The 26,730-nt window shown below is 29.1% G+C and overlaps 1 protein-coding gene across 1 annotated transcript in view; it reads left to right on the top strand.

Annotated features, from left to right (window-relative positions):
• The first annotated feature begins 5,367 nt into the window (after positions 1-5,367).
• LOC100206110 (uncharacterized) overlaps positions 5,368-26,730 on the top strand; it is a 38,289-nt gene continuing 16,926 nt past the window's right edge. Inside the window, exons 1-7 of the mRNA XM_065792730.1 lie at positions 5,368-5,666; positions 12,582-12,694; positions 13,643-13,709; positions 19,934-20,077; positions 24,991-25,095; positions 25,308-25,430; positions 25,505-25,784. Of these exons, the coding sequence (XP_065648802.1) occupies positions 12,604-12,694; positions 13,643-13,709; positions 19,934-20,077; positions 24,991-25,095; positions 25,308-25,430; positions 25,505-25,784 (810 nt within the window). The 5' untranslated portion in view covers positions 5,368-5,666; positions 12,582-12,603. The remainder of the gene's footprint in view (positions 5,667-12,581; positions 12,695-13,642; positions 13,710-19,933; positions 20,078-24,990; positions 25,096-25,307; positions 25,431-25,504; positions 25,785-26,730) is intronic.

Below are 26,730 nucleotides of genomic sequence, written 5' to 3'. Positions count from 1 at the left end.
AAACGAACGAGAGATTTTTTCGTACATTATTATACAAAAAACATTATACAATATATATATATATATATATATATATATATATATATATATATATATATATATATATATACATACATATATATTAAGGTTTTATTTTGTTAAGGTTTTTTTTAACTTAAATCTAGTATTTAATATATATTTGTTTTCCTAAAGTTATTGTACTATCTCTTTTTAGTATATTGTTTTAAGTTTTGTTTTTGTTTGAGTCTTTTTTCCTAGTTAATTAAGGTTTTATTTTGTTAAGGTTTTGTTTTGAAATAATTATACAATAATTCATAAAGTTTTTTGCACATATATATTTTACGAAGATCGTTCTTTTTCCTTGTTTATAATTATTCGGAATTGTACATATTTTTGACTGCTATATTATATTGCCTGCTTTATTATATTTGACTGCTATAATATATTTGAATATTTTTGGTTTTATTGTTTATCTACTATATTGTGATTTGTGAAAAATTATCCTATTTTTTATTTTATTTTATTAATTGTTAATTTTGTTCTAAACTACAATAAATTTCTTAGTATATTTAAATTTTTCTAGCTTGCTAATTGACGTAATTCCTTTTGTATAATTTTGTATAGGCCATTAAATTACATTATTTGCTACACGACGTAATATATATTGATTGTGCTATAAACACTAAGTTCTGTTCTAATCAGCAATTAAGTTTGTTTAAAGTTTGTTAAAACTTAAAATATATTATTATTGTTAATATTATTTTAATATCTTTATTATTATTATCATTATTATTAAAATTTTTATTATTATTATTTTAATTATTGTAAATTATTAAAATTGACAATTATCAAATGACATCAATAGTGGCTGCTGCAGCAGCTCTCGACACAACTTGCGTATCAATAGTCGACGCAGCGATAAGAGATACCATGGCAACAACATTCACAAACAAAACATTCAACGAAAACTACAAAAACCGCGACGCCGAAATGCTCAAGGTGGCATTAATCTCTGCGCTTACACCGATAATTAAATTGAATAAAGAAACCGAGGCTAAACTAACTGCCCAAATTAACGATCTCAACAAGAAACTGGAAGACAAGAAATCTATTACCTACGCCTCGAAACTCAAAGGAAACGCACCTGAAACAGTCAAACACAGAAACGAAATAATAAATATTGTCGCTGCCGAAAACAAAGACAGGCAAGATCGTTCCATGAATGTCATTGTGGTTGGTCTACCCAAAACCGAGAACAAAGACAAAAAGACAAGCGTCACGGAGTTCATCAAGGCTTGTGGTCTTGATGACTTTACAATCAAACAAGCACGACGCCTAAACTCAAGTAAAAAACAAACTGTTCCTAACTCTAATATTATTCAAGTCTCTCTTGCAAACGAAATGGAACAAACCCCTGTTTTAAATCTCTGCAATCGCCATCAACTACAACAATTTAACGGAGTTTTCGCACGAGAAGACAGAACTCCGGCTCAGCAAGAAGAGTTCAACGAAACTCGAGCTAGACTTGATAAGAAAAACGAAGAGCTGAAAGATGCTGGGATTCTCGACCAACCGTTTCGGAATGTCATCCACAAAAGAACCGGTCAAATATGCTGTATTGATGTCAAAATGTCAAACGAGCAAAAGAAATATGTGTTCGCCTCAGCAACTACAGCTCTCAACAAATATCGAAGAAGTAATACAGCAGCTACAACAAGCACCGCTCAAGAAAACTCGTCCACCTAAAAAAAAACACACCAAAATAATGCCCAGCATTCCTGTCATAAATAAAAATAATCTCCTGTAAATCTCCGCTTTTGGGCCAACAATCCATGCTCGCTAAATAAAAACAAACGCGACGAATCCATAGCCCGTTTACACAACTTAGAAGTTAAAAATACTCCTCACATTTTATTCTTCACCGAAACTTGGTACAACGGAACAAGCGATACTGTTATACCAGGCTATCAAATTCATCGAAGAGATAGAGACGGAAGAGGAGGTGGCGTGGCCATTTATATACAAGAAGAGATAACTACATTAGAAACCAATTTTGCACAATTGAACTCAGACTCCATTGAACAAATGTGGCGCGTTATTAAGCTTGGCAACAACTCAATTCTTCTCGGATGTATATATCGACCACACGACCTAAATGACGAAACTCTCAAAAACTGTATAGCATCTATCAAAGCTTCGAAAGCTGCCGCCCAAAGGTTAGAGTGTGATTTCATTATAATCTATGGGGACTTTAATTTTAGCAACACATTTTATGAGTATATTGAGATTGGCGGTGGCGTGGCGGCAACAGCGCACGTGCTAAATGAACGACCAGGAGACAAGAAATTTCAAGATTGCTTAAACGAATGCCTACTCACACAAATGATCACCTTCAAAACATATCGTAGTAACAGATTTTCAGAGCCGAACAGTACTCTAGACCTAGTAATAACAGACAAACCAGATCTCTTGATAGAAATAAAAGAAGAAGACTCGTTCGGGGACACTCCAATGGGACAATCTCATGCTCTAATCACGGGTCAATTTGTTCTGAACGACAAGATAAAAGTACCACCAATCGTGCAGCGAAAACGCTATATCTGGAGCAGAGCCGACTACGCTAATTTCTCGCCAAAAATTAAGTTCAACCAATTGGAAAAACTTATTCGAAAACTGCTCAGCTAACGAATGTTACAATCTATTCCTAGAAGTGTACGACGAACTAGCAACAGAACCCATTCCGTCGACTACCTTGCCCTTCAAGAAGAAACACGAACCTTGGATAACAGACGAAGTTTTAAAAGCTATTAGAACAAAACAAGGACTTTGGAATAAATATATTGCCTCTGGTCGCCATACACATAGAGAGCTCAAAGACAAGCACAAAGAAGCATACAGAAATGTAACCATAACTTTGAGATTAGCAATGTTAAAATATGAAGAGAACCTAGCTAATTTATATAAAAACGACCCTAAAAAGCTACACGCTCATATCAAAAACAAAACCAACTCAAAATATGTATTCAACTCTATAGAAACAATTGATGGAACAATTTCAACAGATCTTCAAATTATTTGCACAACCCTGAACAATTATTTCCAATTAGTATTTGTCAACGAGCCAGACGGACCTGTGCCGGAATTAGAACCCCGAACTGACAAAAAATGTATATTAGACGAGAATATCTTTTCAATCAACGATATTTGTGCTCGACTCGCAAACCTAGACGAATCTAAATCTCTTGGTGTTGATAACGTTCACCCTCGTGTACTCAAACACTGCGCAGAAGCTTTCGCATTGCCACTAACATTAGTTTTCAAGAAATCTTTCTCAACCAGAACTATACCAGACCTGTGGAAAAATCTAACGTCACGCCCATTTTCAAGAAAGGAAGCAAACTAAGAGCATCAAATTATAGACCAGTTTCTCTCACATCCATACCATGCAAAATATTCGAGAGTATATTACATGAAAAAATAATGCTACACTGTAACTTAAACGGTTTAATAAGCATAGCACAACACGGATTTGTTCAAAGAAAAAGCTGTTTGACTAATCTCCTCGAAACTCGTGACTTCCTCACAGAAGCTGCACACAAGAAGTATCCAGTCGATATGATTTACACTGATTTTCCAAAAGCATTTGATAAAGTCCCACATAATCGCCTATTGAGCAAATTGAAAGCGTATGACATCAGCGGGAAAGCACTCATGTGGATAAATGCTTGGCTTAACAATAGACAACAGCGTGTTGTCATTGATACTCACTCAACTGCTAAAATATTCACATCAGATTGGAAAAAAGTTACAAGTGGCGTCCCTCAAGGAAGTGTCCTCGGCCCTCTCCTTTTCGTACTATTTATAAATGATCTGCCGGACAACATTACCAGCCAGTTCAAGCTCTACGCAGATGATAGTAAAATTATGAACATGATAAAATCGAATGAAGATATGCTAGCTTTACAATCAGACATTGATCAAGCTATAAAATGGTCTCACAAATGGTTGATGTTCTTTAATGTGGAAAAATGCAAAACAATGCATGTCGGTCGAGGTAACAGAAAATCTAATCAAGTCTATTCAATGACGAACACAGAAGGCACTCGTCGAAACCTGGAGGAAACGGAAACTGAACGAGATCTAGGTATTCTGATATCAAATGACCTCAAAGTCCGTGCCCAGGTAGAGTCTGCAGTCTCAGTAGCCTATTACAAATTGGGTCTACTAAAAGAAGTATTCCGAAGCAGAAGCATTTATCTCTGGCGAACGCTTTACATCACATATGTGCGCCCACACCTGGAATTCGCTATTCAAGCATGGTCTCCTCACCTAAAAAAGGATATCAATATGCTTGAAAGAGTTCAGCGCAGAGCGACAAAAGTTTCCTCAATCAAACATCTCCCATATGAGCAACGCTTAAATATATTTAGAGTGACAACACTGGAAGAGAGAAGAGCTAGAGGAGATCTTATTGAACAGTTTAAAATTAAAAATAAAATTGATGATGTTAACTTTTTTGTTCCTCAAAGGATCTCTAACAACGTATATTGCAGGAGGAGTCACAATAAACAGCTACACAGACAAATTGTTAGCGATTGCGAAGAGCGACATCACTTTTTTACTAATCGTGTCACACCGTCCTGGAATATGCTACCACAAGAAGCAATAGACACTAACTCGGTCAACTTATTCAAAAGTTTCCTATCATGATGGGCATCTTGTCTCGTTGACAATTAGCCCTACACATTAGTTAGTATAGAGATGCCTGGTGTTGCATCTCTTCGTCAATATACTTTATAATTAATGATTGACTAATTTACAGTATTATTGAATTTGTAAAAACATAAAAAAAAAGAATTATTATTGATTGTAAATTTATTGGTTCTAAATAAAATCAAATTCAAATTCAAATTCATATATATATATATATATATATATATATATATATATATATATATATATATATATATATATATATATATATATATATATATATATATATATATATATATATATATATATATATATATATATATATATATATATATATATATATTTATATATATATATATATATATATATATATGTATATATATATATATATATACATATATATATATATAATATTTTTTATGAAGTCATGCTTCTCCAACCCCCTCCTCCCCCCCCCTCCATGTCACAGATCGTTACAAAAGTCTGGACCCCCTCCCTCCCCTAGGTGTATGACGTCGTTTATGGACAGCCCCTTAATGCTAGTTCAAACATTCGCAGTAACGCGGTTATGAAATTCGCACTTTACAATGTAGTTACCGTGGGCAATTGCCAAAATCCTTTCCCTAAAAGCTGGTTTTGCTCCAATAAACAAAAAAAAAAAAAAAAAAAATAGTCAAATAAAACAGCGCAACAAATAAGTTTAAATATGTAAACATTTTTTTTTTGTACAACAAAATATATCTTTTAAAACAACAAAATATATGTTGTAAAAAATCAATCAATAAATCTATTGATGTTATTAGAAACTGGCGAACCTCCTCTAACCTAGATTTACAGTTTGAAAAAATTTTTAAAAATTAAAATAACAGTTAGATAAAATAAAGCGGAACTTATTTAAAAAAATGTTTATTCGTTCTTAGATTTTTATTAAAATTCTATTTGGATATTATCAGGTAAATACCTATAATTTTTAATGTAATCTATAATTTTTCCAATAAAATTTGTCGAAATATTCTCTGATATATTTATTCTCTACAGTAATCCACTAAACTTTTAAGTTTAGTATACAAGTATACTTAAAAATTAAACACTGTTTTTAAAAGGAATAGTGGATAAAAAATATTAAAATATAAAAAGTAAAGATTGAACTATACAGTGTAATGAAATGTTCATGTTTGAAATCATGTTTGAAATCATGTTTGAAATGAACAAACTTGGAAGAGATAAAGTGAAAAAGAGTAGCTGTTCTAATAAATCTACTTTCATATAGTTCAGAAGGTTTTTAGTTATATTACACTGAAAATATTTTGTACACCACTGTAGTCATTACAGTTGTGTGCAATAGTTAGGCATTTTTAATAAAATATTGTTTTTATCTAAAAGTAGAGTTAAACTTCAAATATTTAAAATTATTCAAATTTTTATTTTATTACTTGTAACAAGTGATACATTATGTAAAATAACCTTTGTAACAGTGTTTTATGATTGTACTTGAAGACTAAAAAAATGGGCAAAGTAAAACAGTAATCCCCAGGTAAATGAAGGTCAATTGTTGAGCTTAAGCAGATTCACCTATCTAATATTGCTACTCTGTTGAAAAGTATTCCAATCAGCTACATCTTGACTTTTTTTATGATGGGAGAGAGGCTCAAGCTTAGAAGTTAAAGTGGGTCTAACATGGACCTTTTCTAAAAGAGAAAGAGCAGAACCAGCCCAAATATGAATCATCTGCAAATAGAGCCATTTTACTTACATCTTACATCTAAAGTCTTTAGATTACCTTACATCTAAAGTCTTTAGATGTAAGGATGATCATTAATGTAGATAAGAAACAAAATAAGACTAAGGATAGAAACTTAAGGTATCCCAGAAGTTACTGGAATTAAAGAAGAGTATTGACCTTCAAGGGTGACTTTAATAAAGTGGTTAAAAAGGAAATGTTTTAATAATCTCAAAAACTTTCTCAGATACACCTTCTGAAGAAAGCTTATGGAGAAGACCAGCATGCCAAACTTTATGGAAAGTTATATATATATATATATATATATATATATATATATATATATATATATATATATATATATATATATATATATACACACACACCGTCAGATAGGGTATTATGAACACATTTTAACTTTTTGTTTTTTTCAATAATTACAAGAGCTAAATATAAACAATAAATACAAGAGCTATAAATTTCTGAACTTTATTTAAGAATTACTCATACAAGATCCATATTACATGTGAAAATTAGCAATGTGGTTTTAAAACTTTAACTAAAGTTTATTAATGCAAATCCTTTTTGAAAAATCAAAATATAGTGTAGTTAGGCCAGTTAACAAAAAAAACTAATTTAAACAACAAAACATTGCAATACATGTTTATGAAATTAGAAGAAATATGTTACAAATCCTAAAACTAGATTTTTAAAATAAATTTTAAAATACAAATACAATAAAATACACAAATTCTTAAGAAATTACAAAAACATTTCAATCTTTATAATGGTATCTGGATGTTTTGTGGCCTTTCTGTAAATTATTTTCTCGGAGGCAGGGTTTTCCTTATATTATTCTCATCATATTTAATTAAATTAGAAGGACAATGTCCTTCTTATGTAATATGATTTATGATGATTGTAATCTTTTGTGTTAATCTATTATGATGAATGTAAGATGATTCTAATGTAATTGGTTATGATATTTTCGTTCTAATGTAAAGTGTCAGATTGATCAGTTGGTGCAGATTGTTAAAAAAAAAGCAAGCTGTTCTTCACGTACAGTTGCACGGCTCATTAAAATGTTCTGAACAGTTCTCTGTAAAATTAGGTTAAGGTACCTTTTCAAAAATCCTTAAGCCTAATCTTGCCTAGAGAAGTTCACCTTTGTTTGTGAGGGATACATTTGATGAAGTGTTCTAATGCAGGTATATCCCATAGCTCTTCATCCTGCTGATGAAGTGCTTTGTCATTGATCAATTTTGAGTAATGACAAGCTTTTACTCAGCTTTATCAACCAAAGCAATAAATTGCCATATTACCCCAATTTTTAAAATAGCCTATTTATCCCACTTAGCATCTGGTAAACGCTTTGAGCTTTAAATAGCACTTACCTAAGTAGTTCATAGAGGTCTGGTTAAAATTTTCGCCAAATTTCCACTCAATTATTTGCTTAGCAATAGCCTTTTTAAAATCTGAAAAGACCCAGACTATGACATGCGAAAAACACTCAACAACAAGAGTATTATTATTTTAATTTTTTTTGTAACAGACATTAAAATTTCAGGTTAAAATTGGGCTATAAAAAGTATGTAAAGTGGGACATTGCATTTTTAAAAGTTTAGCAGATTTTATTGAAAAACTGCTAAATATGCTAAACTGGCCATTTTACCCCATGATAGCCATATTACCACACATCCTAAAATCCTAGATTTAATATCAACCATGAGTTTACCTTCATAAAGACATTACTTCAACAATAGTAGAATTTCATCATAGGTTGATAATACCTTGTTGTAACATGTTTTGCATACTGCATATTACATACACTTATCAGGCATATTTAGGTCATTATAATTTTTTTTTTTAATAAATACTTTTTTATGAATATTTTTGGGGTTTAGTAAAAATTATACAAATAAATATAATTTGCTGATTTTGGGAGAAAAAAATACTTCATTATCTAAAAAAATAAATAAAATTTTAACAATGTTATATACTGAAACTCTTATGAATTTTTATGGGTATAAATTTATTATTTTAGTTTTAATCTGGGAAAGTTTTTGACATTATCTTAAATCTGTTATCACTTCTGTCACAGATTGGGGCTTACAGTAGCTTGTAAATTTTAACTCCAACAAAGTTAAACTCAGTTATTTACTACAAACAACTATTGCAGTACTGTCAACATTCCTATATTAATGAATGGCAACCCTCTCACTGAGTCTTCTTCTTTATGTCTTTTTAGATTATTGTTTAGTGCTGATCTTTCATGGAAATCATATTTACAATCGATTGCTAAATTAGCATCTGCTAAGGTTGCTTCTCTTTATCGTGACCGCCATTTTCTCTTTCCTGATTCATTTTCTACTTCTTTAAATCTCTTATTCATTCCTGTATGGAATGCTGTTGTCATATTTGGGCTGGTTCTTCTAATGATGCTCTTTCTCTTCTAGACAAGGTTAAAAAACGCATTGTAAACTTAGTTGGACCCGGTCTATCTGCTAAGCTTGAGTCTCTTTCCCATTGTTGTAAAGTTGCATTTCTTTCTCTTTTCTACAAATGCTGTCATGGTCGCTGCTCAAAGGAGCTATCATCTCTAGTTCCATCAGCTGACACTCATTCTTGCTTGACTCATCATTCAGCAAAGTCTTGTTCTTTTACTGTATCTGTCACTGCATGCTCTAAAAACTTTTATTTGTCTAGTTTTTTTCCCCACACTTCAACCCTTTGGAGCTCTCTCCCATCTTCATGCTTTCCTGATTCATACAATCTTTAACTTTTCAAGTCTTCTGTGAACTGTTTCCTTGCTCTATAACTTTATTTTTTTCTTTCTAATAACTCCCAACTTAATAGTGGTTGCTTGCAGCCTTATTTGGAGTGAATCATAATTTAAAAAAAAAAAAAAAATTAAAAAGAGTTATGCTCAAATGTCCTATTTAAATATTTTCTTTAATATGAACACAACTTGTCTCAACACATGGAGATCCCTTTTATTATTTTAAAAGAAAAAAGTTTTTTTTTAAAATGTTAAGTACAATTTTGTTCAATATTTTAAACTTTAATTTTAATAACATCTTTCAACATCTGTAGATGTGGGCTTGGTCAGATGTTGAAAGATGATATTTTAGTAACATCTTTCAACATCTGTAGATGTGGGCTTGGTCGTTATATGCCATTACACTTTTGTAGATTTTCTTTTCTAGAGTTCTTAAGGCTTTATAATGAATTACATCTGTATTATAGCATTTATCAATTCTAATCCTTATATTATCTATCAAATTTAAAGAAAGTTTCTCAAACACAAATTCTAATATTGTGTCAGCACCCAACAGTGTTGAATCTTTTCTTCTAAGATTCTCTACAGCTAGTTTAACTGATTTTGATGCCTTAAAAATAAATCTTTTAAGGCATCAAAGTCTACATAATTGTCTAAATTAAAATCTGCCTTAAATAAGTTTTTCGAGTTGCCTTTTCTGTCTTTATTAATAGTTCAAGCAGTATTAGTATTGTGTTTCTGTGAGTTTTTACATGGTATTTTATAATTTCTTTTTTAAAAAGAGTCTTGATTTTTAATTTAAAACATGATTTCAACAGTTGACAGATTGATTTGTTTTATCAACTTGTGTGAGTTTCTAACCAACTTGTGTGAGTTCTTAAGTAAATCATAGTAGTCAATATTTTTTTCAGTATTATTTTCACAATTGGTGTCTATGTATATAGAATCATTTTTGTTGTTATCATCATCACAAGACTAAATCTTTAGTATCAAGTTTTTTTCTTATAAAGTGTGTTACACTTCAAGATGTGAACAAGGATTAAGACAAAATTGATCAATAATATCTACATTTTGAATATAGATGCAACCAAATTTGTTTATTGATATTTCAAAGACACTTCAATGTTGTTTCAATCATCTCGTGTATACTGCATCTTTTCACTTGCTCTTTTATCTATTAATATGGTTAATTCTGTTGCCTTAGCTAAGCAAGTTTTGTGACTTTTCCAGCACTTTTCCACTTTTTTTAAGGAATAGAATTTCCTGAGAATTTTATTAATTTTTTACGATGTTGACATCATCTTTCCAACTCTTTTGTAAATTAATTTTTCTGTTTTATTGCATAAGTCCAGACTAACATTGCTAAGAATATAAATCTAATTAAAATAAGCAATTTTTCTAAGGTTTTTTAAGAATAGAATAAGTTAAGGTAAGGGATAGAATGCTCACTTTTTATTTTTCAATAAGAAACTGGTACTAGAAACCCTATTTATAACTTAAGAAACTTTTTAACCTCTAGGTTTTAAACTAATTTAAATTAACTAAATAAAACCCTTAGAATAAGAAATTTCCTTAAATTAAAAAAGTTTCCAGTATTAGCCAGCACGGCAGTGGTTGATTATTAAAAATAGTGTGTAATTAAAGTTATTTATTTAATTACTTTTTAACCTAAAATTATTCATTAAATTACTAATAATATTGAAATTGAAGCCCCCAGCAGCAGACTATTTCAGTGTGACGTCATAGATGTTATTTAAACATGCATTCATAGTCATATATATACATCAGGGGCTATTCTAAGAAAATAATTTGGGTAGCAGTATCTCCTGTGCTGGTGCCTGCTGTAAGGGAATTTGGTGAAAACATTGCTGTTTGTAGGCATTTTTTGTCTAAAAAAAAAGTCCTCAATTTCTGAATTTTGGTGATATCTAAATGTTGCCCAATTACATTCAATGCTGCCTAAAGGGTCTAGAATAGTTCTGTTTGTATATATATATATATATATATATATATATATATATATATATATATATATATATATATATATATATATATATATATCAGTATTATGTATATATACATGAGTATATATATATATATATATCAGGCCTCGTTACGAGATTTCGCTGCGTAGCAAAAACGCGTAACGCATTTCTAAGTAACTCAACTCAGCAAATATATTTTGCATCGTTAGAAGTTATATTGCGTCACTAGTGTCTTTTCAAGTACCGCATTGTAATTAAAGTTATTTTATTAATGCGTTAAAAATCATACAAAAGGATAAAACATATAAACAAGGTCGACAATTTTTTGCTGACCTCTAACGCTTTTAGGTTGGAATTACCAAATGCTAATCCTAATTCTGAGGGCTGTATATATATATATATATATATATATATATATATATATATATATATATATATATATATATATATATATATATATATATATATATATATATATATATATTTAAATTATGTTAGAGTATTCTACAAATAGAGTGCTCGATATTCTTAATATAATATAAAAGTTGGGTGCTTGATGTTATATGTATATATATGTATATATATATATATATGTATATATGTATATATATATATATATATACATATATACATATATACATATATATATATATATATATATATATATATATATATATATATATATATATATATATATATATATATGTATATATATAAAATCAGGGGTGTGGAGTCGTGAAAAAAATTACCAACTCCGACTCCAATTGTTGAAATTTACAGAGTACAACTCCTACTCCAAAGCTAAACGAACATGGAATATATGAATACATGAAAATTTTTTTGAAGGTTAAATAATTTGCACATGTACATGCAATACTGAAAAGTTTTACTAATGGAGTTGGAGTTGCGATTTTGTTTAGCGACTCCGACTCCACAGCCCTGTATATAATATATATAAATATATAAGTTTATTTAATGTTTACTTTTATATACATTTGCTGCAATCATCTTTCTCTCACCTCTCCACTCTGTGAACTTCATTTAAGTTATGTAATTATGTTTCAATGCTTAATTATATATCTAATGTTAAATAGATTTTTTATTACTATATTATAGTACCAGGAAAAAAGAACATCTTTTAAAATCAAATTAAATACTTTTAAAATTTGTAGACTTTTTTGAATGTGTATAATTAGTAGTTATGATAATTTAATAAAAATTTATAACAATAAAACATTGTTACTAAGTGCATGTATATGTTATTATTAACATATATAAACTTCTTAACTTGTTTTAACCTTTTTATATGTTTGTTTTTTCTTTAATTTTTTTTTATTTTATGTTATCTATTACTGATTATTAAATTTTAAATATTAAAATTTAGAAAATGTTTTATTTATCCTGCAATGTTGAGAAAGTTTAATCGCATTTCTTTGAGAAACACAGAAGTATTTCTGAAAATGTTAGTTTCAACTCAGCAACAATCAAATTCTCAAGGTAATCAATCAATTGAATCTTTTATATAAACCAAAAAAAGTTATAATGAATATAACTCTGCTTTCCATTTATTTATCAATGGAGATTGCAACCTGTCTCTGAGTTTACAAAAGATTTTATAATAAGGTTCTCACTGTTCTACAACAATAATAAAGAAGAATATTGATGCTTCTGAATAACAACATTAAGTGGATGGCCACCATGCTTCACAAATAGTTCTCTAGCACTGTTCCAAGGTGGTTTGTTAATAAATTTATGCAAATACATAAGTTTATTAAAACAAATACATTCTGAATTCAAAAATTTGAGTCAGCTATGTCCTAAATTTTTTTTAAAATAGAAATGTTTTAAATGGCTGAAATAATCTTATAAGTTTTTTTATTCAAGTTATAAATCGTTATTCACAAAATAGTTTAATTAATAAAATAAATTAAAAAAATATGTGTTTGCTGATTTGTTTACTTATAGATACAATAAATAAATAAAGTAAATAAACAAGCTGTGATACAAATTATAGTGTATAGAGTTTAACAAAAGCAGGTGTCAGACTGCAACCTGTATAGTTGCACTATATCACCCTTTGATCTTCTATTTTTCAATGTCAAAAGATTGATTTTTATTTAATCTATTTCTCTATGGTAAACCTTTTAAACAGTGGATACAAGTTGCTTTTTGTTAGACTCGTTCAATCATATTGATATGTTTTTGTAAATATGAATTACATAATGGTGCTCCATATTCAAGATGAACTCTATCTAATGATGTAAATAGTAATTTCTTTTATCTAAATATTTAAAAGAGTGTTTTATTAATTTTTGGTAAGCTTTATTGACTGTATATATTAATTTTGTTAAGCTGTATAAAAATTTTTACAAATTAAACAGCTGCTATTTGTTAGAATTCTTTTTTTCTAATTTTTATCATCATTTTTCAGATGCTTTTTTTTAGATTTAGAAATTTTAAAATGTTTATCTGCTGAACAAAAAAAAGTTTTAGATATTGTCAAAAGTGGCAGGTAGATATATTCTTTAATTTTTTTTTTAAATAAAAATACTATAATAGTTTATCCAATGTTTTTTATTTTTAACTCTTTTTAAACCAAGGAGGTTAAGATGTTTATTAGCAGTAACATTTTTGACCTTTTATCCAATGAAGAAAAAAGATTTATTTATAAATAATAAATTTATACTGCTTTTGCTTTAAAGTTGGATACTCATACCATCTTGTAATTTTAGCTGGTTTTGTTTTTCTAATGTCATCTTTCCAACTGAGAGAAGTAACATCAAAATTGATATCTAATGTTTGAGTGATGGTCTGTTCAAATAAATTCTTATTAAAAAGTTTACTTTTGAATTTTGCAAGCAACCTCCGTTTGCCAAAAAAATCTTTAAAAATCATATTCTTGTTATACGATATATTTGTAATATGTAAGTTGATTTCAATAAAAAGGCAGTGTATAACTATTTTTAAATATATTTTGATATCCATGTGCTGAACTTTATTTATCTCTTGGTGATTATCTTCTTGGATTAATTAGCACATTCAATTTAATAGAACAAGATGCATAATTACTGTTTTACTGCTTTATTGATTCAATAAAGATAAGCTGAAGACTTGTGTTAATCGTCTGGTGGAAGACTACACAGAAGACATTGATGATAACTTATATGCAGAAATTGAACATCTGTATTTTAATACTCAAGAACATTTTAATACTCAAGTTCCTGTATTGTCCCATTTCGATTTGTACAAATTTATAAAATAAAAAAATGGAGGCTACATTTGTATCTGTATATATATATATATATATATATATATATATATATATATATATATATATATATATATATATATATATATAATTTATATATATAATTTATAGATATATATATATATACATATATATATATATATATTTTTTTTTTTTTTAAACATCTTCGCTTCCAACAAGGCTGCAAGCAGCCACTAATTAAAGTTGGAAGTTACTGAAAGAGAAAAGATGAAGATTGTAGAGCAAGATAACGATTGACGGACGATTTAAAAGATTGCAAATTATATGAATCAGGAAAGCAAGATGAAGGAAGCGAATTCCAAAGAGCTGATGTTCGAGGAAAAAAACTAGACGAATAAGCGTTTTTGGAGCACTTAGGAACAGTCACAGAAAAAGGATGACACTTAATTGAATGACAAGTAACACGAGAATGAATTTTAGTAGATGGCACAAGAGACGTTAGCTCTTTCGAGCAGTGCCCATTATAGTATTTGTAGAAAAGAGAAAGAGAAGCAACATTACGACGATGTGATAATGGTTGAAGGTTGGCTGCAAGAGCAGGTCCAACTATGTTTACAATGCGTTTTTGCACCTTGTCTAAAAGAGAAAGGGCATCATTAGAAGATCCGCCCCAGATATGGCAACAGTATTCCATACAAGGCCGGATTTGAGATTTATAGAGGTAGAGAATAGAATCCAGAGTAAGAAAGTGGCGAGCTCGATAAAGAGATGCAACCTTAGCAGATGCTAATTTTGCAACCGATTTGATATATGGTTTCCAAGAAAGATTGGAAGTAAGAGTTAATCCTAGAAGATGAAGAGTAGGTGACTCATCGAGTACATCACCGTTCATAAATATAGGAAGATCTAAATTATTGCGATAACGATTGGCTGAAAAAAATTGAGTTTTATCTGAATTAAAGTTCACCAGCCACTGTGAGCCCCATGCTGTAGCAGAAGTGAGATCCTTTTCAAGCTCAAATGCCCCCTCCAGGCAATCAGAGGGTGTTGGTTTCTTATCACGACAAGAATAAATGGTAGTATCATCAGCAAACAATGCCACCTTAGATGTGAGAATATCTGGAAGATCGTTAATGTAAATTAAAAAGAGTATAGGGCCAAGGATAGAACCTTGAGGAACCCCTGAAGTTACAGAATAAGAAGAAGAGTGTTGTCCATCGAGGACAACTTTTATGTTACGATTGGAAAGGAAGGATTCAATGATCTTAAAGATGTTGCCGGATACACCATAAGAAGAAAGCTTATGGAGAAGACCAGCATGCCAAACTTTATCAAACGCTTTTGAAATGTCAAGAGCGATGGCCTTAACCTCTCCACCTTCATCTAATGCACGATAAAACCTGTCAGTTATTACTGTTAGCAAATCAGCTGTAGAACGAGAAGATCGAAATCCATATTGATGGTCAGAAAGTAAGTTATTAGATTCAAGATGAGAAATTAAGTGTTTGTTAATTAAAGATTCAAAAACCTTGCTTATGATAGGAAGAAGACTTATGGGACGGTAGTTAGACGAATCAGATCGCTCCCCAGAATTTTTGAAGATAGGGATAACAGATGCGGCTTTCCAGCAGGCTGGAAAACAAGACTCTGATAAGCACTTGTTGAATAGTTTTGAGAGTATAGACGACAGCTCTGGAGAACACTTCTGCAAGACAATAACAGGTATGTTGTCTGGGCCACAAGCTGTAGAAGAGTCTAGACAGGAAATCACTTTAGATACAGATGCTGAAGTGATATGAATGTCAAGCAATGAATCAACCTGTTTGTTGGCAATATCAGGTAGAACGCAATTAGTGGAATCAAGAGATGATATTGATGAAAAGTTTTTAGCAAACAGTTCGGCTTTGTCTTTAGGTGAGGTGACAAAGTCTGAACCATACAAGAGAGGTGGAATTATAGATTTGCCCTTATTATTGATATTATTAAAGATTCTCCAGAAGTCACGAGAGCCTAATTTTTGAGATGAGATACGAGATTTCATGACCTGAGAATAGCGGGTTTTGGCGTTAGACAAAACCTTTTTACAGTTGTTTCTAGCAGTAATAAACAGACGTCTGTTTTCTGGAGAATTGTTTTGCTGATAAATATGGAAGTAACGGTTTCGATTGGCAATCGCAGCAGCACAGTGTGAGGAAAACCATGGAGGAGAGTGAGGCTTGACCTGGAATCGTCGAGAGGGAATAAAAGATTCCATGCCAGCCTGAATCCACGAAGTTATATAAGAAGCACATTTGTCGACAGGAAGTTGAAAGATTTCTACCCAAGGGCCATCACGAAGAAAATCACGGAAAGAATCCCAGTCAGCTTTACTGTAGTTGTAAGAGGTTCGATAGTAGGGGTATTCAGGTGATGAAGAAGAATGAGATATTAGTTTTAAAGAGATCAAACTGTGATCAGAAGCACCTAAGGGTGAATGTGGAGAAACTGAGCACTGACTAGGATCAGAAACAAGACATAAGTCGAGTAGAGAAGGTAAATGATTAGGGTTGTCAGGAAAGCGAGTTGGAAAGTTGACTATTTGAGTTAGGGATTGAGAAAGGCAAAAGTTGTGGGCTTTAATGCCTGCAGAGTCACTGACACTAGAGCCAAGCCATTCAGAGTGGTGAGCATTAAAGTCACCGACAACAACTATATTAGCTGATGGATAAAGAGAGAGGGCTTGGTCAATATGATCAGAAATAACATCAAAAAGAGTGCAGTCTTGAGATGAAGGAGATCGATATAGAACAAAGAGAAAGGCAATAGAGTGAAGTGGTGCTAAACGAAAGCACATGAAAGAATAGTCTGTGGATTCAAACCTAGTTTCACGACAAACAGGTGAATTCTTACGAATGTAAATGCCCAGGCCAAGCATGTGACTATTGGAGTCTTTACGAATCAGAGGAAGATAACCATCAACACTAAGATCACAAGATGAGACAGCCGAACTCAAATTAGTCTCACAAAGAGCAAGTAGGTCTGGTGAACTTTGCAAGAGATAAGACTCAACAGAAGAAAAGTTACTTCGAAGACCACGAATATTAGTGAATGATAGGTTTAGAGAACTTGGTGATGATGATGGTTTTTTGTGTTTTATAGTTTTTGGTACTTTATTCATTTTTAAATTAGATTGAAGAACTTGACTCAAAGCATAGATAGTACTCAGAACACTGTTTAATAGCCCAAGCAATTGCCTCCTAGTCATCAAAACAGTGACACAAGCAAACCCATGCATTGAGTCAAGAAGATCCAGCATTCAACATCCTAAACTGGAAACAATGTATTAAAAATACATCTGCGCCAGCCTAATAGATGAAGAAGGGGTGCGAGGCTGGTCAACAGATAGAATCTGTTTACCCCTTAAATATATATATAATATAATATATTACCCCTTAAATATATATATATATAATTTATATATTTATATATATATAATTTATATTTATACATATAATTTATATATATATATATATATATATATATATGTATACATATAATTTATATATATACATATAATTTATATATATATATATATATATATATATATATATATATATATATATATATATATATATATAATATATATATATATATATATATATATATATATATATATATATATATATATATATAATATCATTAATATATATATTTATATAATATCATTAATATATTTATTCTTAAATCAAAAGTGTTAATTAGTTAACACTAAATAGAACTGTAAGAAGTTCATTTATTAAAATCATAAAATAATAACACAATATTATTCAATTTAAAATTAGAAAGTTTTTCAGTCATGTTTCAAGTTATAACCAGGGTTGTTATCTGTCAAATATACGCTTTTTTTGAGACTTAAGTTGACATACTTTTGAACAACTTTTTTTTTGACAATATTAGGGACTTTATCCCAAATATTAAAGATCAGAACCCAAATATCTTTACAACTTGACATGATGGTAAAAAATGAGTTGCATATTTGAAATCAAAATGTGAAATGCAATCCAAAAAACAAATTGTTTGCTCGGCACCAAAAAAAATTTTTTTTTTGTTGACCTTCAATTATAATTGGTTGCAAAAAAGCAACAAATTTGTTAAACTATTTTTACTTAACTCTGTAAATTAAGTTGAAATGCGCAATAAATTTGTTAGGTTGATTTTTTCTTCAAGAATATCAAACAGCAAATAATTCAGATATAAAATTATGTCAAAATATGTTGATAGAAAATATGTCTGACATATTTTATGTCAGCAGAAAATCATTCAGACATAAAATTATGTCAAAATATGTCGATAGAAAATATGTTTGACATATTTTATGTCAGCAGAAAATAATTCAGACATAAAATTATGTCAAAATATGTCGACAGAAAATGTCTGACATATTTTATGAAAATAATTCAGACATAAAATTATGTCAAAATATGTCGATAGAAAATATGTCTGACATATTTTATGTCAGCAGAAAATAGTTCAGACATAAAAATATATCAAAATATGTCTATAGAAAATATGTCTGACATCTTTTATGTCAGCAGAAAATAATTCAGACATAAAAATATGTCAAAATATGTCAATGGAAAATATGTCTGACATATTTTATGTCAGCAGAAATTAATTCAGACATAAAATTTGGTCAAAATATGTCAATCGAAAATATGTGGGACATATTTTATGTCGGCAGAAAATATGTCTGAAAATATGTCGACAGATCTGCCAGACATATTATGTCGTAACAGCTCTGGTTATAACAATGATGCAAAATTCAAAACTTTTAATTAATGATAATAAATGTTTAACCCTCAAAGTATATTTATAACAAGGATATGTTTAGATAAAAAATAAAGAGTTTATTTTGACATTCTTCATTAAATTTAAAAACTACTTTTATCTTAGTTATGATTAATAAATTTATGTTGCTTAGTTTTTTTGCAGGTGTGCAATGATGGGTATTTTTTCCCCTCTATATTCTATAACCCTTTTGGCAGAGTTTTAAAGAAGAAGTCTGATCTTCATTATCTTTTCTTTTTTTAACTAAAAGGAGACCTGCCTGATGCTAAACTAAGAATAAAATTTTCTTTTAGTAATAAGTATTTAATAAGCTTGGTTCTTATTTTTTATTGGTCTGCAGAATTTTAACATTTCTCTTTCTTTAGGTTGTATAATTCATTTTTACAAGACTCCAGCTGAATATGATGAAACTAATGACTTTCTTTCACTTAAAGGGATTCTTTTGAATCAGTCCTTTTAAGCACGAGGAGAAAGTTTCTACCTTTTGTGATTTTAGAAAGCAATATAAACTTATCATTTTATCTTCTTAGTATTTTCTTTTTAGTACTTTTATTGTGTGATTTCTTAAAAGCAAAGGCAATATGTCTATTGGTTTAATTTGATTTTTATAAAAATCTGCTTCACAGGGAGTTGTATTTGTAATAATTTATTAAATTATTCATATGCGTGTTACTTTTTAGGAATGTGTTTATAACCGGATCTGCAGGTGTTGGAAAGTCTTTTCTTCTTAATGAATTAATCAAGTCACAAACAAAGAAAGGTGTTTATGTTACAGCGAGTACTGGTGTTGCAGCATGTAACATTAATGGTACTACCTTACACAGGTAATTTAAAATAATAAAACTATTATAAATAATAAATAATAAATATATATATATATATATATATATATATATATATATATATATATATATATATATATATATATATATATATATATATATATATATATATATATATATATGTATATATATACATATATATATATAGTAGGCAAATAAATCAATGGCACAAGCAATTTTTTAAAGTTTTTTTTTTTAACTTATCCGTTTACTCATGTTTTTTAAAAACTGTAAAAAGTGTAAACGTACATCAAAGAGTACTACTATTATGAAGATTTTTTTATGTACTTGTGCACGATTTTACCAAAGGATTATTGTTTTTAAAAATGTTTAAAGCAAAAATAATTATTGTTGCAAAAATTTTATTAGTATTTTTTTGAAATTTTGTGGGAAAAAAATAAAATTTTGGTAAGTTTAACTCTAAAATTATATTTACAAATGAAACACATAAGTTATTTGCATATGTAACACATAAGATATATATGTAACCCATGAGTTTTGATTAATTGAATAAAATTGATCAATTTATAGCAATATGCGCGTTGTAAAAGAACATTGGACGATTTCTCAAAGAAACTTAGTTGTGAATTTGGTAAATGATGTTTTTAACATCTTTTCAATTAGTCAACAACATTATAAATAAGTATAATTTAAATAGGACTACAACTGATATAGAAGGAAGATGCTGTAAAAGAAAAACATCTGCTGCCATTGATAGAAACATTATTTTACAAGTCAAGCAAAACAGATTTGAAGCTGCTCAAAAAGAAAAATAGAAACCGAGAGGAAGAATTTCATGGTAGAGTATGTCGCAAAAAACCCTATTTGAATCCAAATTTAACCTGATCTCATTGGATGGACAGTAAAAAGTTAGGCGTAAACAAGGCAACACATATAAGTTTGAGCATGAGAGGAACAGTAAAACATGGTGGTGGAAATGTTATGGTATGAGGATCAATGGCATGGCGAGGAGCTGGCAAATTGACTTTGATTGAATCAAAAATGAATGCCCATTTGTATATAGACATTTTATAGCAACAATTGAAGCTCTCTGCTCATAAATTTAGATTTCGAAATAACTTCATCTTTCAACATTTTGCCATAGCAACAAAAGAATATTTTGGAAAAACTAATATTAATGTGATGGAATGGCCTGCGCAGTTCCCTGACCTTAATCCGATTTAGCATTGGTGGTACATTCTAGACTGGAAAATTATCGAGCTTACAGAAGACAAAATGATCTAAAAGCAGCCATAGTTGAAGCATAGAAGGAAATAACTCCAGAAGAAACCAAATCTCAGATGGAATCAATGCCTCGACATCTCCAAGCAGCTATTCTGGCAAAGGGTGGCCCTACTAAGTATTGAAAAGTAATTTTTTATCTAAATTTGGACATTTTTTTTATTTGTGCCATTATTTTTTTTGCGAGAAAATATTTGATGAATATAAGTACAGTTGATTTTTTTACGTTATATGAGCTTATATTTAACAATTTTTGAATACAATGCTTTAATATAATGCTATTTTCAAATAATTGATTGTTTCTTCCCTTAAAAACAAAAATTAACTACTCTTTTTTAATCATTTTATACAAATTTTCAAAAGAAAAAAATTTGTGCCATTTATTTTTTTGCCTACTGTATATATATATATATATATATATATATATATATATAATATATATATATATATATATATATATATATATATATATATATCAGTAGCGTAGCGACAAAAAATAGGCCTCTCCGCAATATTATAATCCCGGCCCTTAAATTACTTCTCTGATCCACCCCCCTTCCTATCTTCCCTTTTCTTGACAAAAGTTATACATGAAATCAAAAACCTTATTTTTAGATACAAATTTGATTTTTTTAAATAGAAACCAGTATGTTACACTATGCAAGTCTAATAAGTAGAAAATCTAATGAAAGTTTTTTTCTTTTCTTTATAGCTGCAAATTGGTCTATAACATCTTTTAAATTTACTTGAGCTGCTATTTCTGCTTCAATAGCTATTAGACCTAGTGCAGACAAAATTTGAGCCATTAATGTCTTTAAATGTGTTTTAATGTGCTTAAAGATCTTTTTGCAATTGCTATGCCAATGGGTAATGTAATTATTTACTGACAATATTAAACTTTTAGCAGTCATTAAATCAGAATCAGATAACATTAGTTTACAAAAGGATCTTAATATTTTAAAAGAATGGCAAATAAAATTTAACATGCAAAAATGTAAAGTAATGCATTTCGGAAATAACAACCCTAAGTACAAATACAAAATTGATGAAGTTATACTAGAGGAAGTAAAAGTTTCCCTTTATTTATATTTCAAATATACATAAACGCTGCTATTATATTTTTAAATGAGCAACTTATATCATAATATGTTATTGTGGACACGGGTAAAATGCGGAAATTTTCAATGTGTAAAATGCAGAAAAAAAGTGTTGAAAATTTCTCTTAACCCTAAGCTTATTGCTGTCCCAACTAAAACACTTAGTCAATGATTGTAGATTCGATCTTCTTAGTCTTTTGCAGTATTAAAGATGACTCAAACCTATTATATTGCTTTGTCTTGAATAGATTCAACCAAGATTTTATCAGTTTTTAAATAAGAAGCCCAAATAGACACTGTATATTTATAGTGTGGTCTAATAAACACTTTATATAACTTGAGAGCCATATTTTCATAAATGAAAGTGAATGTCTTTTTTCATACCAAGAATTGGTAAGGATTTTGAAACAGCTGTTCGAAAATGTGTGCTCCACTTAGCGTTAGATGAAATAATTACTCCTAAATTACGCATTTTAGTAGAGCTTTTTAGGGATTGATTTATTATACTTTTTTATTTTGTTTCCCATTTATTCCGAAATATCTTAATTTTAGCATAAGTCTGTTTTGAGGTAGAGAATCAACCCATTGGCGAAATTGAGATTACATTAATGAACTGGTGAAATAATATTGAAGATGAAACAATATCAAAAATCTTTATTAAATTATTCACGCATAATTTATGGTGAAGAAAACCATGTTGATTTGCAGAGAACCTTTTATTATTTTTAATGTGCTTAAAGACTTTGTTTCTTAGCAAGTCTTTAAGCACATTAAAAACAAGTAATTCTTAACAAGTATTTTGACTATTTTGCAAGCAACAGAATTTAGTGAAATAGGTTGATAGTTTTTATCAAATAATTTATCTTCCGTTATTTTATAGACCGAACTAAAATTTGCTAATTTCTAGAGAGTGAGTAGTATTCCAGAATTAAAAGATTTATAAAAAACTTTTGTAAATGGAAAAAATATTTATAGGATTTAGATTGGTAAGTTAATAATGTCTGAAATAGAAAAACCCAAGTTGTCATTATAAGTTCATTCAGGTTAGTATCACTTTTTTAAAGATGGATTAAAAATTGTTTAGAGAGGATGGTAATATTATTTCTTTTTTATGTGCTATTATTGCTTTAAATATTTCAGCTTTTACAGAACGATTAAGAAGATAGCAGTTTATTTTAAGTTTATTCTTCCATTTAGTTGAGCAGTTGATATACTAAGCGGGTTTTTTTGCTCTGATTAGGTTTTTAATATGTGGAGTAACCCTTGGATCATACTTTTTCTTTGTTTTATTAACCTTGGGGATAAAATATTTGCAAACAGTGCAATTGTTAGAAATTAATAGATTAAACATTTAATTTGGGATTTTATGCAGAAATAAAATATTCCAGTTGATTGATGCAATAAAGGTTGATATTGAATCGTAATCACCTTTGCTCTTACTAAACAACTGAGATTCACTTTCAGGAAACAGTTTTGAAACAAAAATTCCTCAAGTTATATAGCGGCCCTTAGTATTATTACTTAATATATTATTTTAGGATTATTAGGAAATTTTATTATTTTATTTATTATTAGGAAACAATTTAAAATAGAATTACTGCATTAGGAAACAGTTTAAAATAGAATTACTGCTGTAGATAAATAACTAGTCCAACATATGGTTTGAGCATCCATGGGGTGTCTGGAGGTAGGAAATATGATATGTTAAAATTACAGACAATGTAACAACCATTATCGCTCTTCCTAATTAAGCTATGAGGTAATTTGAAGGATTCAGCAATATATTATATTAAATTAGCATCATTTGGTCAAAGTATAATCTAGATAACTATGTATTTATTGTTAACTTTTATAGATACCAAAACTTGTTTGAGAAAAGTTTTATAGAACTAATTAACTTCATGAGAGATAAATACATGAGTAATGAAGATAGCTACACTGCCACCTCAACGTCCATTTAGCAATCTTTTTTTAAAAGTGAGTTATTGTTTTAATACAATAGCTTCACTATTGTACTTTGCTTACGACATCATACTTACTACGTAACTAAATTGTATATTTATGAGTTAATGCAGTTTGTTTTAATTTTTTAGACATAAATAAAAAGCTCTATTATCACTATTTAAAGTATTAGTCAAGGTTATTATTAAAGCTAAAAAAATAGTCTGAAAAAGAGTTTGTAGTTCTTAGCTATATAATAATAGCAAATATTGCTAATCTTGCTATGTTTATATACATGCATATTATTTTTAAGAATGAGAACTTTAAAAAAAAAAAATTAAAGTTTGGGTTGGGCCCCTAATAACTCTGGGCCCTCCCGTGGCTGCAGGCCCTTTGCTACACTACTGATATATATATATGTATGTGTGTATATATATATATATATATATATATATATATATATATATATATATATATATATATATATATATATATATATATATATTATATATATATATATATATATATATATATATATATATATTTATATATATATATATATATATATTGTTGATAATTTAAGAAATCAATTAATTGTAAATTGTGTCTCTTTAGCTTTGCCGGTATTGGTCTAGGAAATAAACCAGCTTCGATATTAGCATATGATATTTTAAAAAAACCTTTTAAAGTTGAAGCTAAAAAACGCTGGTTGGGTTGCAGGTATGTTATTGTTTTAATCTTGAAGAATTTTTTTTTTGCAAGTTACATTGCAGTTTACTGACCACAGCTAGTTTCTTACTGCAGCTCATTTCTAGGTCATAGCTAACTTCTTGAGCACATCTGGTTTCTTGAAGTCAGCTGGTTTTTTATACCATAGCTAGTTTATTCTAATGCATATTAAATATATTCAAATAGATTTGTTTTTAAAATAGGATATTAGTTATTGATGAAATTTCTATGATTGATGCTGGTTTGTTTTCAACAGTTGAGGAAGTTGCTAGAATTGTCCGAAATAATGATTCTCCTTTTGGTGGCATTCAAGTTATTCTGTGTGGGTGAGTTATTCGTTTCTGTTTTAAAACATTTGCTTTTTTGTTTGTTTCAAGCCTAATAATTTTGGAGTTTATAGAGATTTTCTTCAGCTTCCTCCTGTAAATGTTACAAAGTTCGCATTTGAAACTCAAGCTTGGAGAGATGTTGTACATGAAACAGTTGTTCTCAAAAAAGTTTTTAGACAGAAACTTGTTGGTTTTGTTTCATTGCTTAATAGACTTCGTATTGGTTATCTAACCCCTCTGGATATTGAAGTATTACAGCATTGCAAAGACACAGCTTTTCCAGATGATGGTATTAAAGCAACATGCTTATTTCCACATAAAGCGTCATGTGACAAATTGAATCAAGCAGAGGTAAAGTTATTTATTTAATCTTACAGTAATTGATGATTTTTAAAATTTTTACTCCCTAATTGATTATTAAAGATATTGGTTATTGGATTTTCCCTAACACTTGTTATTATATTCCACAATTTGTTCATTATTATTTGTTATTATATTTATCAAGAGCCTTGCCATCTTTTAAAGACTTATATTTTCTTTTTCTTTTTTACTTGAAATATTAGCCAAATAATGTAAGGATCTTGTATCTTTCTTACTCTCTCTTTACTTTAAACTTGATTCTAGCTGCTTGATTTACAATATTACCATAAAATGGCAATGATATGTCGATTTTAATGTTAAGGGTGATTCAGCAGTCAGTTTTCTCACTATAAAAGGGGCGAATGGTTTCCTTACTTGCAATGTTACATGTTATTTACTCTATATACTTTTTGCTTTGGTTGTACGGTTATTTTCCTCCTGCACACCTATGTTCAAAACCTTGTCAAAAAAATTTTTTATTACTTAAAATGAAACATAAAAAATTCAATATTTCATAGTATTGTAGTTTCACTTTTGCCTTCTTAAAATTTTTCTGTAGATACATCCCCTGAGACATTTTGAAAAATAGAAGTTATGGCAAGAAAAAAAAAATCTTTTCATATTAATCTTCTACTTTTTCTGAAAAAATTGTTGAATTAAAATTTCAAACTTTATTGTTCAAAATGTATTCAGACAGTGTTGACTTAATTATGCTAGATAGGGTTTTGTTTGAAGAAAAAAAATAAAAAAAAATGAAAGCGTTCCTTTACATATGTGTTAGTAATAGTAATATTTATTGCTGTAGCTATTACAATTTTTTTAAATATACTAAAATATTTAAAAATAAATTGTGATATGCGATGCAAGCATTGTGTTATAAACAGCCCACACAATTTAAAACACAAGTTATCAAAAGTATTTTGATAACTAAGAAAAC

This window comes from Hydra vulgaris, chromosome 03, assembly GCF_038396675.1.
Source record: "Hydra vulgaris chromosome 03, alternate assembly HydraT2T_AEP".
Taxonomy (NCBI): Eukaryota; Metazoa; Cnidaria; class Hydrozoa; order Anthoathecata; family Hydridae; genus Hydra; species Hydra vulgaris.
The sequence above is the reverse complement of the archived record's forward strand: the minus strand, read 5'-3'. Positions and strand labels throughout refer to the sequence as shown.